The following is a 17,045-nucleotide window of genomic DNA, read 5'->3' as shown; positions in this document are numbered from 1 at the left end:
CCCTTTATTTTATTTTTTATATGCATACAATATTTTTGGGCCCTTTATTTTATTTTTTTATATGTATACTATATTTTTGGGCCCTTTATTTTCTTTTTTTAGATGTATACTATATTTTTGGGCCCTTTATTTTCTTTTTTTATACGTATACTATATTTTTGGGTCCTTTATTTTATTTTTTAATGCATACAATATTTTTGGGTCCTTTATTTTATTTTTTATATGCATACTATATTTTTGGGCCCTTTATTTTCTTTTTTTATATGCATACTATATTTTTGGGCCCTTTATTTTCTTTTTTTATATGCATACTATATTTTTGGCCTTTTATTTTCTTTTTTTATATGTATACTATATTTTTGGGACCTTTATTTTCTTTTTTTATATGCATACTATATTTTTGGGCCCTTTATTTTCTTTTTTTATATGCATACTATATTTTTGGCCATTTATTTTATTTTTTTATATGCATACTATATTTTTGGACCCTTTATTTTCTTTTTTTATATGTATAGTATCTTTTTGGGCCCTTTATTTTCTTTTTTTATATGTATACTATATTTTTGGGCCATTTATTTTATTTCTTATATGCATACAATATTTTTGGGCCCTTTATTTTATTTTCTTATATGCATACTATATTTTTGGTCCTTTATTTTCTTTTTTTATATGTATACTATATTTTTGGGCCCTTTATTTTCTTTTTTTTATATGTATACTATATTTTTGGCCCTTTATTTTCTTTTTTTATATGCATACTATATTTTTGGGCCCTTTATATTCTTTTTTTATATGCATACTATATTTTTGGGCCCTTTATTTTCTTTTTTTATATGCATATTATATTTTTGGGCCCTTTATTTTCTTTTTTTATATGTATACTATATTTTTGGGCCCTTTATTTTCTTTTTTTATATGCATACTATATTTTTGGCCATTTATTTTATTTTTTTATATGCATACTATATTTTTGGACCCTTTATTTTCTTTTTTTATATGTATAGTATCTTTTTGGGCCCTTTATTTTCTTTTTTTATATGTATACTATATTTTTGGGCCATTTATTTTATTTCTTATATGCATACAATATTTTTGGGCCCTTTATTTTATTTTCTTATATGCATACTATATTTTTGGGCCCTTTATTTTCTTTTTTTATATGCATACTATATTTTTGGGCCCTTTATTTTCTTTTTTTATATATATACTATATTTTTCGGCCCTTTATTTTCTTTTTCATATGTATACTATATTTTTGCCCTTTATTTTCTTTTTTTATATGCATACTATATTTTTGGCCTTTTATTTTCTTTTTTATATGTATACTAAATTTTAGGGCCCTTTATTTTCTTTTTTTATATGTATACTATATTTTTGGGCCCTTTATTTTATTTTTTATATGCATACAATATTTTTGGGCCCTTTATTTTCTTTGTTTATATGTATACTATATTTTTCGGCCCTTTATTTCCTTTTTTTAGATGTATACTATATTTTTGGGCCCTTTATTTTATTTTTTATATGCATACTATATTTTTGGGCCCTTTATTTTCTTTTTTTATATGCATACTATATTTTTAGGCCCTGTATTTTCTTTTTTTATATGTATACTATATTTTTGGGCCCTTTATTTTCTTTTTTTATACGTATACTATATTTTTGGGTCCTTTATTTTATTTTTTATATGCATACTATATTTTTGGCCTTTTATTGTCTTTTTTTATATGCATACTATATTTTGGGGCCCTTTATTTTCTTGTTTTATATGTATACTATATTTTTGGGCCCTTCATTTTATTTTTTTATATGTATACTATATTTTTGGGCCCTTCATTTTATTTTTTATATGCATACAATATTTTTGGGCCGTTTATTTTCTTTTCTTATATGCATACTATATTTTTGGTCCTTTACTTTCTTTTTTTATATGTATACTATATTTTTGGCCCTTTATTATCTTTTTTTATATGTATACTATATTTTGGGGCCCTTTATTTTCTTTTTTTATATGCATACAATATTTTTGGCCCTTTATTTTCTTTTTTTATATCTATACTATATTTTGGGCCCTTTATTTTCTTTTTTTATATGTATAATATATTTTTGGCCCTTTATTTTCTTTTTTTATATGCATACTATATTTTTGGCCTTTTATTTTCTTTTTTTATATGCATACTATATTTTTGGGCCCTTTATTTTATTTTTTTATATGTATACTATATTTTTGGGCCCTTTATTTTCTTTTTTATATGTATACTATATTTTTGGCCCTTTATTTTCTTTTTTTATATGCATAATATATTTATGGGCCCTTTATTTTCTTTTTTTATATGCATACAAAATTTTTGGGCCCTTTATTTGCTTTTTTATACGCATACAATGTTTTTAGGCCTTTTATTTACTTTTTTATATGCATACTATATTTTTGGGCCCTTTATTTTCTTTTTTATATGCATACTATTGTTTTGGGCCCTTTATTTTTTTTTTTTTATATGTATACTATATTTTTGACCCTTTATTTTCTTTTTTTATATGCATACTATATTTTTGGGCCCTTTATTTTCTTTTTTTAATGTATACTATATTTTTGGGCCCTTTATTTTCTTTTTTATATGCATACTATATTTTTAGGCCCTTTATTTTCTTTTTTTATATGCATACAATATTTTTGGGACCTTTATTTTCTTTTTTTATATGCATACTATATTTATGGGCCCTTTATTTTCTTTTTTTATATGCATACTATAGTTTTGGGCCCTTAGTTTTCTTTTTTATATGCATACTATATTTTTGGGCACTTTATTTTCTTTTTCATATGCATACTATATTTTTGGGCCCTTTATTTACTTTTTTTATATGCATACTATATTTTTGGGCACTTTATTTTCTTTTTCATATGCATACTATATTTTTGGGCACTTTATTTTCTTTTTTTATATGCATACTATATTTTTGGGCCCTTTTTATCGCTGTGTGTGTGTTTTATTCTTTCTTTTTTCTAAGGTACAGTAGAACCCTGGGATAGGTTGTCCCTAAGATATGTTTTTTAGGTTACAATGTGGAATACGTTTTTCCGGCCCCTGGTTATGGTATTTGCCCCTCCTTACAGTGTTATTTTATTATATACATGTGTATTATATGCTGTACTGTATTCTGTTACTAATTTTTAATGCCATATCCTGGGAGTTCTACTGCATAGTAAATAATTTTTAAAAATAATTTCCTTTTTCTTCTTTTATTTATCTTTTTTTTTTTCAAAATAACTTGTAGCTTTATTTTATTTTTTATTGATGTTGTGTGTGCAGTAGTCCAGGTTCGAACCTGCATCGTTGACACAAACTTATCAACAAACACCAAGAAACATGGTTCTCATTTTGCATAATTTTTGTTTTGGATAAGTGAACACATACATTATATGTTATATATAATTTTAAAAATCTTTTTTGGACTTCTATTTCATTTTTTTTGTTTTATTTCTCTTTACATTTATGTACTCTTTTTTCATTTTCTTTATTAAACTTTACTGGCAAGGGGGAGGGCAAAAATATGATATTTTAATTTGTCCATAATCGTGGTTACAAACGTAAAACAAAAAGTATATAGGTGCCATCAGCTAGAATCAAAACCAAAACTGTAGCATCCAAAGCTGATGTTGCCACTGTACCAACATAACACGCATATGAACTGATATAAAATTAAAAAATAAACTAAGATGAATGTACAAAATGTTTAATGATATTTTTCTATTTTTACCCATGTTTGACCCCTTAAAAACTATTTTAACTGGCTAAAGACTTATAAAAGAACAGCCCGTTAAAAATCCCACCATTTGAGGCCCCTAGCACCACTCTGCCATTTTTAATTTCAGAGGAGATAAAATTTGAAAATATAGAGACAGAGAGGCATATATAACTGTTTGTTAATTTAGTTGTTTCACGACATTTCAGCCAACTATTCTTCTGGCCTTCATCGTGAAACAACTAAGAAAAGATGAGGATAATAGTCCACAATAAAATAAAATTAATAATACTCATCTCAATGAATTCTAATTAAATAATATGTAACCGTTTATATATTAGATTAACATATCTCCAAAATATTTTTGTGTGAAAATAAAAGCAGCATGAAAATAAAAAACGTTTTTTCCCTCAGTTTCAACTGATTAAGTAGAAACAGGTGGAGGGGGGACAAAAGGTCTTGTTGAAGTTTTTGCCTTCAGAGCGAAATTGACAATTTTCAGAGAAACTGTTATAGAGAAAATTTATTTTTTCTTATTAAATAAAAAAGCAGGTTCCGGCCAAAAAGCTGACAGCTCATATGAGTCTCTAGAAATTTCAGCAGAAATCTACTTTTTATGGATTAAAATAAAAGTGGAGAAGTATAATCCTTAATGTTTGGTATTTGTATATGTAACACCGTGAAGATGCGTTTATGTTCAGTTAAACCGGCTTTTCTCTAAAGGAAGAAGTATTAAGGGAATATTAAATTTAGAATTGGTCCCTAATTGCATGTATATTCCCATCAAAAGAGATGACAATATTAGGTGTTTTCAATTCTTGCAGAGAAGTGTTAAAGTCCTCCTACTTACAGAACTTGGTATTCCTAAATAGTCACCAGTCTGGGTATTGGCTGAGCTCAACATTAATTTCAGTGATCTAACGAGAACCAGTGTGTCAATGTGATTATATCATCTATATATATATATAAAAGGCAAAATGTGTATGTCCGCAAAAGGCTTTTCGCCAAGATTCTTGGGGGGGGGGTACTATCGCTTAGAACATTTTATAAAACCCCTAGATCATATGTATGATTTGTGAACACGCATCGCGGCTAGGTTTATTTACAGTGACTTTTACAAAATTATTGCTATTTTGGCCTCTCACGTGTTCATTCAGCTTTTTCGTATAAAAGCGAAACTGATGTGAAACTAACGAGCTGTTCTTGCCTAACCCGGGAACATTCAGTAAGCAATGGAAACGTTTGGTCAATGTCAGTTTTTCACTGTCATATCAGACAATTGCTTTCATTTGAACGCTCCCCAAAGTTGGGTAAACAAAAAAAACAACTATCCCGCAGTAAAAGGATTTGACCTCATTAAACGCATACTTAAAAACTGCGGAATAGCGTGTGGTCTGATCTCAATTCACTTTTTATTCAGTCTTACATTGCTACTATTGCCATAGCACAGGTGTTCAGGCTCAGCTTATTGGCCTGAAGGCTCCAGGTTCAAGCCTATCTGCTAGCAACGTCCCCCCTTTTTTTCTTTTACACCTACAGATTTTTTTAATTTTTAAAAATCGCTGTTTAATATCGTTTTTTTTATTTAAACAAAGTTAAGTTTCCTTTTTGTTCTGCTTTACCCCTCCCAAACACACACACCTACAAACACCCGGGCAACGCCGGGTAACCCCGTTAGTCTAGAATATAAATCTCACCTGTCTGTTTAAATGTATGTATAAATGTCTGTATGTACTATAAATGGAAAATAACAACAGATAACAAAGAAAGTATTATCATATCAGAGTATCCAAACATAATTCTGTATAGTTCAAGTTAGCATTTCTTAATGCAAAAACTTTCGACAGAGGCAACAGATTATCAGTATTATTTTGAAACTTGACCCTTCAGATGACAAAAATTGAAAAATTAGCGAAAAACATTTATTCCTTCAACCTCTACTGGGTATTTTTCTACAGGGAGGGGTTGCTTTTTTGCCCATATTTTCAAAAGTTATTACCTCATTTCGATTGTCTAGCCTTAATTTAAACCTACGTCACTTCCAGTTTGGCGATGGGCACAACAGCTAATGCATCACTTTTTTTTCACTTTCTTTTCCTCCTTTGCGGTACAGGCTCCAGCCTGCCTGCCTGCCTATTACCACTCTTCTTTTTTTTTTTACTTAACCAACACCTTTACACACACCTCCACTTTCTTTTCTGCCTTCGTATCACAGGTTCGAGCCTGTCTGCCTACTACAACTTGTTTTCTTGCTCAAAACACACATATAAACACCCGGGCAACACCGGGTACCCAGGCTAGGATATTAGAATTCTTAAAATATAACAAAAAAGACAATATGAAAGTAATATTAGCAGCGACTATTAGAACTAAATCCCAACTTATAACAATGGATGTAGTGGAAAGTCATCAACACTTGGTATTATTACTCCCATTGATGACTCCCCCAAGTTTCTGATGAGTTGTATAGCATGTAACGAAGTAAGGGTGTGGGGAGGTTGATGCCCCCCTCCCGTTAAGAAGAAAGACAAAACCACTTGCTGTCAAGTTGTTTATTTAAGAATCACGAGAACTCTGTGTGTTAAAGGTTAAAAGAGAAACCGAACTTACTGTTTATTTGAGTTCGATCAGATCTTTGAAGCGAGCGATTGTTTTATTTTTAGAAATGATGATTCAGATTATGGACTGAGAACGGAATTTCTAAACAAAGAGAAATAATATCCGCGTGATGTTCAGAGGGCGAACATGAATGCTTATATATATATATCAACAAGTTAGAGAGATACGGTGGAATGTGCAGAAGACAGACTCTCAGATGGACAGATAGAGAGAACATAGAAAGTCAGAGCAGAGCGGACTTTTGACTTAAAACACATTTCTTCAGATACCCAGAGACCGACACTCCACATGGTTACAAGCTGACGCCTTCGACCATATTCTTAGAATAATAACACATCGCTTCCTTCAGGACTCTGAAAGAATTACAAGAACTGTACTTTTTTTTTAATATATATTTGTGTGCTTTTACTACACTAAAAATCCACGCCTCTCTTTCGACGACATTCATCGTTAAGAGAGTACACAACAAATTGTTCCAGGATATATATCTAGACGATCAACCAATAATTCAGTCACTTCCCCATACCAGTAACTTTAGACGGCCAAGAATTATCACCAGCAGTGGAAGGGTTCGGAGGTCGACGGTCGTCCTCAACCGACTGGTGAAGGAGTGGGCGTGACATAGCATATCAGGACACTATTTTGACCATTATATCAGGCAGAAAAATAATTTCAGTTAAAAGATTTATCCTTGTCTTTAGACAATGTCTCAGTAAATAAATAGAAATCCATAACAATCAGAGAGATAATAGTAATATATCAAAGATTAGCAACAGAAGAAATACATTCTTAGAATTTTAAGAAAAAAAAAACAAATCAAAATTAATTTATTTTTTCGATTTTTATTTGAAATGTTTATGAAACAAAACAGAATTGAAAAAAAATATATATTCTGGAAAAAAAAGTTGTAATAGTTTGCCTTGCAAGCATTTAGAAATAGAATTAAATGAAAAAAACTGTTATTGCTAAAGAATTGTTTAAAATTTGAGTTACATTTCTCATTAAACAAGGCAAATAAGGTGGTGTACAGTTTGACTGCGGATATAAATTTAATCACAATCCATTTACATTAAGGCAATACTGTGAGAAGAATAAGTGAAAATGCTGAATTATTTAAATCAGAAAACTTTTTCTGTACGACTTCCTAAAATTTGAGTAAATCACTGGGCTTAATTTTGATTGTACACTTGGTTTTGCTGGGTCCCAGAATCTGTTTAGTATCCAACTAAATTTTGTTATTTGTGATAACATAAGAGAATTCCATTGTTACTTTCCTCTTATAATTCAGTGTTTCATAGATGGAACCTTTTTATTCAGGGCAACATCCAGCTGGTTTTTATTAATTGGAAGCATTATCCTATAAATTATCTGAACATTAAATTTTAGTTATGAATTATAAAATATGAAATATGCAGTATCCAATTACGTGCTGTGACTTGTGATAGCATCACAACAAAACATTGTTATTTTCCTTTTATAATTTGGTTTTTCCTGATGGCATCTTCGTATATTCTGTTAGTTTTTATTAATAGTTTTGTCAGAATTTATTTCCTGAAAGTATTATCATATCAGAGTATCCAAACATAATTCTGTATAGTTCAAGTTAGCATTTCTTAATGCAAACTGTTGTAAACAAATATTTAATTTATTTTAGTTCATTTGCTCCTTAGAGATCAAAGGATCTTTAGATAGGGGCTAACATTTGATTGTTTTTTATGAGTTACATTTATACCCAAAGGATTTTTTAATGATTGAGGTTGTCCTTTTTACAGTTGTTTTCTAGACTTTGTAATAACTTGGTTTACTAGGGAGTGCTATTGATGAAAATCATATTACAGACATGCAGAGGTGGTGTCTAGTAATCTCTCAAACTACGTTATTGTTTTATTTTTATTTTAGTTTAGTTATGTCTTTGAAATCAAACATCTTTTTCTTTATCCCCAGTCTAACACTTGATCTTTTTCTTCGATACCTTAATATTGGAAGGCTGATTTTTATGTACTTTCATGTGAGCTTTCAAACGTGACTTCTTAGCAAATGAAGATCCACATATATCACAGGAAAACACATTCTCCTTCGTGTGTACACGCATGTGACTTCTCAAATGTGTTTGCCGAGAAAACGCAGACCCACAAATGTCACAGGAAAACGGTCTCTCCCCACTGTGTATACGCGCATGCCCATTCAAAGTCGATTGTTGCGTAAATGAAGATCCACATATTTCGCACGAATATGGTTTCTCGCCAGTGTGTACACGCATATGCTTTTGCAGTGTCGACTTCAAAGAAAATGAAGACTCACATATTTCACAGGAAAACGGTTTCTCTCCACTGTGTATGCGCATGTGAACTTTCAGTGTAAATTTCGCAGAAAACGAAGATCCACATACTTCACAAGAATATGGCTTTTCCCCACTATGAATACGCATGTGTATTTTTAGATTGGATTCGTTAGATAGCGAAGAGCCACATATGTCACAGCAAAATGGTTTTTGTCCTGTGTGTACAGCCATATGAACTTTCAGGGAAGATTTTGTAGGAAAAGAAGATTCACATGTTTCACAAGAATAAGGTTTTTCGTTGGTGTGCATACGCATGTGCCTTTTTAGATGTGATTCGTCAGAAAACAAAACGGCACAAATTTTACATTGATATGGTTTCTCACCAGTGTGTATACGAATGTGCCTTTTTAGACTTGACTGCAGAGAAAACGAATTGCCACAAAATTCACAGTAAAATGGTTTCTCTCCAGTGTGTATACGAATATGCCGTCGCAGATTCGACTCGTCAGCAAACGAATTGCCACAAAATTCACATGAAAAAGGTTTCTCTCCACTGTGTAGGCGCACATGTCCTTTCAAAGTTGATTTCAAAGGAAAAGAACTTCCACATATTTCACAAGAAAATGGTTTCTCTCCAGTGTGTGTTCGCATGTGACTGATGAGTTTGGATTCGCAAGAAAATTCATAGTTGCAAAGCGTACATGGATACGGTTGCTTTGCTTGCACCCCTGTATGCTTACACGTATGGGCCATCAATTTTGATTTCATTGAAAATGTAGATTTACAAAATGTACAGGAAAATCGTTTCCGTTTTGTAGGTAGACGGCTTACATCTGAAATAAGAAAAAAATATTAACATAAATGCAAGGAATATTATTCTTAAAACATTTATAAATGTAAGGAATATTATTCTCATAAAAATTGTTCAGTCAACTTAAATATATCGAACATTTATATTGTATGGAAAATATTTTTGTACTAATTTTCAACGATTCTTAATTAATCCTTAAATTATATTTTTAGGCTAAATTCCGAAGCTGTATATGTTTACTTGTCATGATATCATTTTCCCAGGTATTACCTCCTCTTAATTAGGGAGGGAGTAATATAGTATCTGTTTGTTCACCATATTATTCTCCCAGGCATTACCTTTTTCATTTGCGGGTGGAAGGGTTAATGTTGTATCTGTTTTGATGTCACAAAACAATTTTCCCATGCATTACCATCTTTTTTGTGAGTAATGTAGCACATGTTCATTATAGTACCATTCTTTTTGGCTGCAAGTGTAGCATCTGTTCTGTTGTCATAGATTATTATTCCAGGCATTACCTGTTGTTTACCAGGCATTACATGTTGTTTACCAGGCATTACCTGTTGTTTGATGACTGTGTCCTGATTCGTCATGATAAAATCCTTCCAAGTACAAAAAATATGCAAAAAAGAATATATTTGCTAGTTCTAATAAAAATCATGCATTTTTGTCCTTTTAATCAGAAATTTTTATTAGTAGAATATAACTTAAAATAAATTAAATATAACAAATAATTAGTAGAATAACTTAAAATAAATTGAATATAACTAATAATTAGTAGAATATAACTTAAAATAAATTAAATATAACTAATAATTAGTAGAATAACTAAAAATAAATTAAATATAACTAATAATTAGTAGAATATAACTTAAAATGGATTAAATATAACTAATAATTAGTAGAATAACTTTAAATAAATTAAATATAACTAATAATTAGTAGAATAACTAAAAATAAATTAAATATAACTAATAATTAGTAGAATATACCTTAAAATAAATTAAATATAACTAATAATTAGTAGAATAACTTTAAATAAATTAAATATAACTAATACTTAGTAGAATATAACTTTAAATAAATTAAATATAACTAATAATTAGTAGAATATAACTCTCATTTACTCTCAACTTAAACAAATTTATATGACTAAAATGGGGATTAATTCACAGAGAAAACTATGAACAATCTTTCAAGCTATCTCGCCAGTTATTATGGCAAAGATACGAATCAGCAGTAACATGGTGAAACCATTTACCGGTGAAGGAAATGTGGTTGTGTGGTTGAAGAAACTGAGATTAGTAGCGAGACTTCAGAAAGTTTATAATGTGGTGAACCTGCTCCTATGGTATCTAGAGGGGAGGGTGCACTGGCGCTTTACTTGGAGATGGACAAAAGTGACCAACTGGATGTCAAAAAAATAAAATCTAGGTTAAAGAAAACATTCATGGATGGTATTTTCACAGCATATAGGAAGTTAGCTATAAGAACGTGTGAAGACTGTCACTTAATAGATCCAGTGACAGTCTACAGGGAGAAAGGAAAATTAGAGGTGAATAGCGATTGGCAAAGGTTGGGAATGGACATTACACACTATGGTACTTACCATTTCCTAACTACTAGCAGTGGTACCCGGTGTTGCCCGAGTGTTTGGAGGTGGTGGGGGAAAGGATTGGGGGTAAATCAAAACAAAATGCAAAATAAAGAATAAGCAAACGATGTTAAAACTTCTTTAAAACATCGGAAAAAGAAAAAAAGCGAATGTGATGGAAAAATTTTTTAAAAACGTAAAAATAGCATAAATAACTCTGTTTCAATATCAAAACTTTAAAAATCGAAAAAAGTATACCTGACATTTTGGCTCAAACGTGCAATCTTAAGATAAGGACGCTGCTACTATATCAACTGGTCTATGACAGCATCAGCAAAATTGGGTCGTTTTTTTTATATTTAAACTAATTCAAGAAAGAACGTGTTTTGCACATGTATGGCTAAATTGTCATGAAGGAACGATTTTTCCTGTAGAAAAGTGCCCAGCTGAGGGTGAAGGAATAAATATTTTTAACCAACTTTTTGATATTTGCCGTCTGAAAGGACGAGCTTCAAAATGATACAAATCTCGTGAAAATCCGTCACCTCTGTCGAAGGTTTTTGCAAGACATACAAACATATATGCATACATTTAAACAGATTTTTGCTCTTCATCTTATAGATTAGTGGGGGGTACCCAGCGTTGCCCGGGTGTTTGGAGGTGTGTGTGTGTAAAAAAAAAAAAATGTTAAAAGAAAAAAAAAATTTTAGTAGGAAGGTAGGATTGAACCCCGAAGCCTTGATGCGAAGGTGGAAACGAAAGGGAAAAAAGCCAGTCTCCTAACCATCTTGGCCATGAGGGAGAGGAACTGATAAGGGTGTTATATGAAGGTTTATGAAGCGAAATAAACAGGTGCGAGGAAGTGGCGTGATGCCTGACTTAGTTTTGCGCTGCAAGCCAGATCATTCGCTTTCGCTTTTCGAACGAGCTGATAAAATTCACGCAAACCTCGTTGTTAAGTCGTAGTTATTATGATTTAGACACGATATAAAAAGTTTTAAGGATCAGTGAGCCTACCCAAAAGGCCTGGGAAAAAAGCATTTCGCGGACACAAAAAGCGAACATACACATCATTCTTCTTTCTTCTTGCTCGTCCGTCGAAGTCGACGATGACCAAGGTATCAATTAGTTCGGCGTCGGGGGTCGGTGGGTCCTGAGATGGCTGATGAGGCCAATCCGAGCTCATACATACACCATACATACATACACACACACATTTTTGCTTTTATATACATAGATTACAGATTATGGCCTGTCACTATTTTCAGTAAAGAGGCGGTTAGCATGGAAGGGTTGAACAAGCATTGTTTGTGAACTGGAAGTGATATTTTGGCCCACTGCAGGAACTACTAAAGGATAATGATACAGTTTTACGCAGCCAGGAATTCAAGACATTCGCAGACACATGGGCTGTGAAACTGAGATTTTGTTGAGCATATGTCCTAGCCAGGAATGGCATAGCTGAGCGATGCCACCATACTATGAAACAAATTGCAGCTAGGATGTGCTGTTCCATACTAGAGGCTATCTACAATGTGACCCCAAAAGACAGCAACTTCTAGTTGACCACACCAGCCAATGCCATCTTTTTACAGTTACGCAGTCAGAGTCAAAGGAGTTGATGTTATACTACTATAAGCTGGTCCTGAGCACAGTCCTAGCAAGTTGGAAACTGCGTTTGGGTGAAGGCACTGGAGAGTCACTGTACGGCAAAATTTGGTCAGGGTCAAGTAACCGAGATAATGTCCACAGTCTGTCCTGAAGGATGGGTTATCCAGACACATCTTGCACCTCCAGTTACAGTGTCTTCTCGTAAGAAGATTCTGACAGCATATCATCTTCGGAGCGGGTCAGAGGTTTTAGTATACAACGATGATGAAACAAAGTAAGACAATTTTTATGAGGCAGAAGTGGAAGCCCCACTTTTGCAAAGAAGTACTCAATAACATCAGCGGAAGGTCACCTATGTGATCATGAGATCAGGAAAGGGTGCAATAATGGTGTGAAGAACCACAGCAAATAAGCGCCACTGGTTGGCATGTGCCTTCCATAGAGAAACACTGGCATTCAAACCGAAACCCGTCCAATACAAAAAATAAGAAGATAAATGCAAATTTTGGCTCTATCATGGTTTGAGGTGGCAGTATAAAAAGATTTCTTTTTTTTTTTTCCATGCCAGTGACATCTTCATCTCATGCACGTATGGTTGCCGTCAGTTCGGAAGAGGATGAAAAAATTACAACTGCGGTAGTAAGGGAGAAGAAATAGAATGCTTAGTGTTAAGAATTCAGAATCCAACCCTTTTTTCTGCTTTCATTGATTTGAGAATAAGCCAACATTTTGTCGTGAAAGAAACACAAACACAATTTCAAAGTCATTTGCTCACAACACAAATGAATTTACGTGGCTAAAATAGGAATTCTCAGAGAAAAACTATAGACAATCTTTCAGTTTTTTCTTTTGAATAATTCAAAAAGTTATGCTGAAGTTAATATTAAAGTTACATTGTGTTGCATATGGAGGGGGTTCTTTAGAAAATACAGAAAAGTCTGCATGATGTACATACCAGTCACAGAATAAAGATGAGATATTCCAAAAATCACCTAACTTGATCAAGTAGTATTTTTCTTATATTCAATAAAATCAAAGTTTACTGTGTTGATGAGGGTAAAAAACAGTGGTGATTAAGGATTAAGTAGACAAGGGCAGACAACCGATTTCATTTCAATTTTTTTTTTTTTTTGATAATGGCGGAAAGATAACTGAAACATATGATTTAAAATCGAAGAATAATTTAACATAAAGGGTATTTTTTTTTTTCAGAAAATAAAATTTTCAAATTATGAAAGCATTTTTAAAAGGGTCACTGGGCATGTTTTACAATCCACAGCGATTTAAAAAACTGTTTTAAAAAAATACATATCAATATAACAAATAAATGTTACCAAAGGCAAGAAAAGTTACTCTTATACTTAGCTGGATAAGGTTTTAGTGTTTTTACTTAATGTAAAATGTTTATTCACCTCGAAAAAACAAGTAATGTTGAGTGGTAAATGAGCACAAGGAAAAATGGCTGCAATGTATTCGTTACGCAGTCATTTTTCCTTGTACCTGTGTACCGTTCAACATTAATTACTTACTGTTTTTCAAGCTGAATAAACATTTTACATTAAGTAAAAACACTAAAAACGGCTAATTTGATTTCCGGTATTTGTGCCACTGTGCTGAAATAATAACATTATTTTGAAAGCCATTCTGAACATGCGAGGGGAGGGTGTTTTGTAACTATTCTGTACTTCCACCTAATTTAATAAAAAAAGATACTGTGAAGCTTGAATTTAATCTGAAAAAAACTATTTGAAAATAGCGTGGTGGCAAAAGTGCACAAGCACCTGATTTTCTTAAATAAAAAAAGGTATTTATGCACTTATGTTACCGTGCTGAAATAATAATTTTATTATTTAGAAAGCCTTTCTTAACATGGGGAGGGTAGAGTGTTTCGTAACTATTCTGTACTTTCACCTAACAATTGAATAAAAAGGATATGGTAAGACTTGGATTTAACTTGAAAATATTATTTTTTTTTTAAAATAGCTTTTCTAAATTTTATCACCACAAGTGCCAAACTGAACAAGTACTTCTACACGATTGGGATGAGATTTTGTAGTTGATAAATGGAGTTTTCAGATTAAAAAGCAATTATTTCAACTGATTTTTTTTTTTATCAATTTTAAGTTACAATGGTAGCTTCCAAATTTTGCAGTCGGAATTACCTGAATATTATTGATTAAAAAAAAAAAAAAAAAACTTTAATCATGTTAGCAAGTGAAAAAAAATGCCGCCATCTTGTTTAAATCGAAACTGAAATATATTTTGATACATTTTTTTATACAATAAATGTTTCGATTTTATATATTTTTGTGTTATTTATTTTGTTATTATTTTTTTTTTTTTTTGCGTTATCGTAAACACTTATTTATATTTTAGGTACACATAATGGCCGCTAGATGTCAGTTTTCTTTCGAAGAGCAGGGGTCGATAACTCGTCTCTGCTGCTAATATGTCACTGACATCCAGAAGTGCCTTATTTTCGTAATTTTGGGATATAATCATCTTAAAAATATAAGATGCAGATACCATTGTTTTCATGTGAAATTCAGTTTTACGATTTCCGAAATTTCGTCCCAATCTTGTAGAAGGGCCCCCAAAAATCGGTGCTATTATTTTGAATATTGCTGACAATGTAGTGACCGGCGAATTTTTCTGACTTTTTTTTTTTTTTTCGGTTAAAACTATTTAATTATTTCAAGTTAAGTTTTAGTTTCACTTGAAAGATATTAGCAAAAATATCAGAAAAAAAATCAGCAAAATTAAAACTAAATTTTAAATGTTTTAACGTAAATTAATTTGTAATATAAAAAAAAAGTTTTGTGACAAAAAAAGCGAACTTAAGTTTCGTAAACAAACACAAAATAAAATGTTAAAAAAAGACAACTTTAATTTAAATTTTTTAAACCTTCGAGAATTTTGGGGGTTAAAAAAAGAAACTAGTAGTATTAACCGGGAATATACCTGAAAATATTTTGGATAAAGGGTGAAATATATCAGTGAAAATACCTTTTTGCTTTCCAGACGTTTCAAGGTTAGTTCGAACAGGAGCCGCCATCTTGGTACATTACATCCGGATGTAAATAGTTACGTGTTCATTTTTTCAACTACGGATGTACAGAAATGTAAAAAAATAACTAATTACTTTTTTAGTATAAAATGTCTACTTAGCTTTATTGGCTTTTGTCAAGAATCCCCTCAATATTAAAAAAAAAAAAAAAGGAAAAAACTAAAATATCATATTCCAAAAAGCATATAATCTGATTAGTTTGAATTTTAAAAAAGAAAATCTATTTTCATGAGTATCGGAGACAGACTGTCTTACGATCCATTATATATATATATATATATATATATATATATATATGTGTGTGTGTGTGTGTGTGTGTGTGTGTGTGTGTGTGTGTGTGTGTTATCACGATCTTCTTATTATTATTATTATTATTATTATTCTTTTATATACTTTTATATATTTTTTTTTATTTAATATATATTGTTTATATTGTTTATATTTATAAACAATATATATTTTGTATTCTTTATTATTTTATTAATTTTTTTTAATTTATTTTTTGGATCTTTAATTTTCATTACTGGAAATTTTAATTTGAAATTTGAAATTTCATTTTGGTAAATATGACTTATGATTAAGCTTAGAAATCACAGCCTAATTATACCTGCATAAGGTCTTCTCGGGTTTTATTAATTAAATTAGATACATTCTCATTTTTACGCGTGTGTGTGTGTGTGTGTGTGTGTGTGTGTGTGTGTGTGTGTGTGTGTGTGTGTGTGTGTTCGACTGGGTTGTTAATACGCATATAAGTGTGTGTATTTGCCTGACTGGAGACCCTAGTCCTTGCCAACCAATTGTCCGAAACATTAGCATGTTTAGTGTAGTAACTATGTAATATTTGTCTGTATAAATAAGAATAATATATTTTGCCCTTTTTTATTGAGCACTCTTAATGACCTCGTTTTAATTTGTGAGTGTTCCCTCTTGAATACTTTAACTTGGTTTGAAATTGTCCGAATGGTCGTGAAACAATTGTAACAAACAATGAAAATACACTACCGGTTGCTATCAATCCAATCTTTGTTGTCTTGATTTTGTGAAAACAATATATATATATATATATATATGTATATATATATATATATATATATATATATATATATATATATTTCCACACACACACACACACACATATATATATATATATATATATATATATATATATATATATATATATATATGTGAAAAAAAATTTTTTTCAATTATATTTCACCTTTTATTTATACCAATCCTTAATTTATGAAGCTCAAAGTAATTACAGAGCATATAATAAATAAATGACAAAAGTCTATATTCCAAGTTTCATGATGTTGACCATCTT

The 17,045-nt window shown here is 31.0% G+C and overlaps 1 protein-coding gene across 1 annotated transcript; it reads right to left on the bottom strand.

Annotated features, from left to right (window-relative positions):
- Window positions 1-7,179: 7,179 nt before the first annotated feature.
- Window positions 7,180-15,735, bottom strand: LOC145269282 (uncharacterized). The gene is made up of 2 exons (XM_080124965.1): window positions 15,661-15,735; window positions 7,180-9,471 (listed from the first exon to the last, which is right to left on the bottom strand). Exons 1-2 carry the CDS (start codon window positions 15,707-15,709, stop codon window positions 8,303-8,305), a joined length of 1,218 nt encoding a protein of 405 aa, XP_079981091.1. The 5' UTR covers window positions 15,710-15,735; the 3' UTR covers window positions 7,180-8,302.
- Window positions 15,736-17,045: the final 1,310 nt, after the last annotated feature.

This window comes from Euprymna scolopes, chromosome 45, assembly GCF_053919585.1.
Source record: "Euprymna scolopes isolate OS-2025 chromosome 45, ASM5391958v1, whole genome shotgun sequence".
NCBI lineage: Eukaryota > Metazoa > Mollusca > Cephalopoda > Sepiida > Sepiolidae > Euprymna > Euprymna scolopes.
Note: the sequence above shows the minus strand (reverse complement) of the source record. Positions and strands in the feature narration are given on the sequence as shown.

Excerpts from the sequence above, each read along its gene's own strand:
- LOC145269282 (XM_080124965.1), bottom strand. The coding sequence starts at position 15,709 with ATGGCGGCTCCTGTTCGAACTAACCTTGAAACGTCTGGAAAGCAAAAA. Across the intron at positions 9,472-15,660 it reads AACGTCTGGAAAGCAAAAAG|ATGTAAGCCGTCTACCTACA; the intron begins GTATTTTCACTG and ends TTCTTATTTCAG.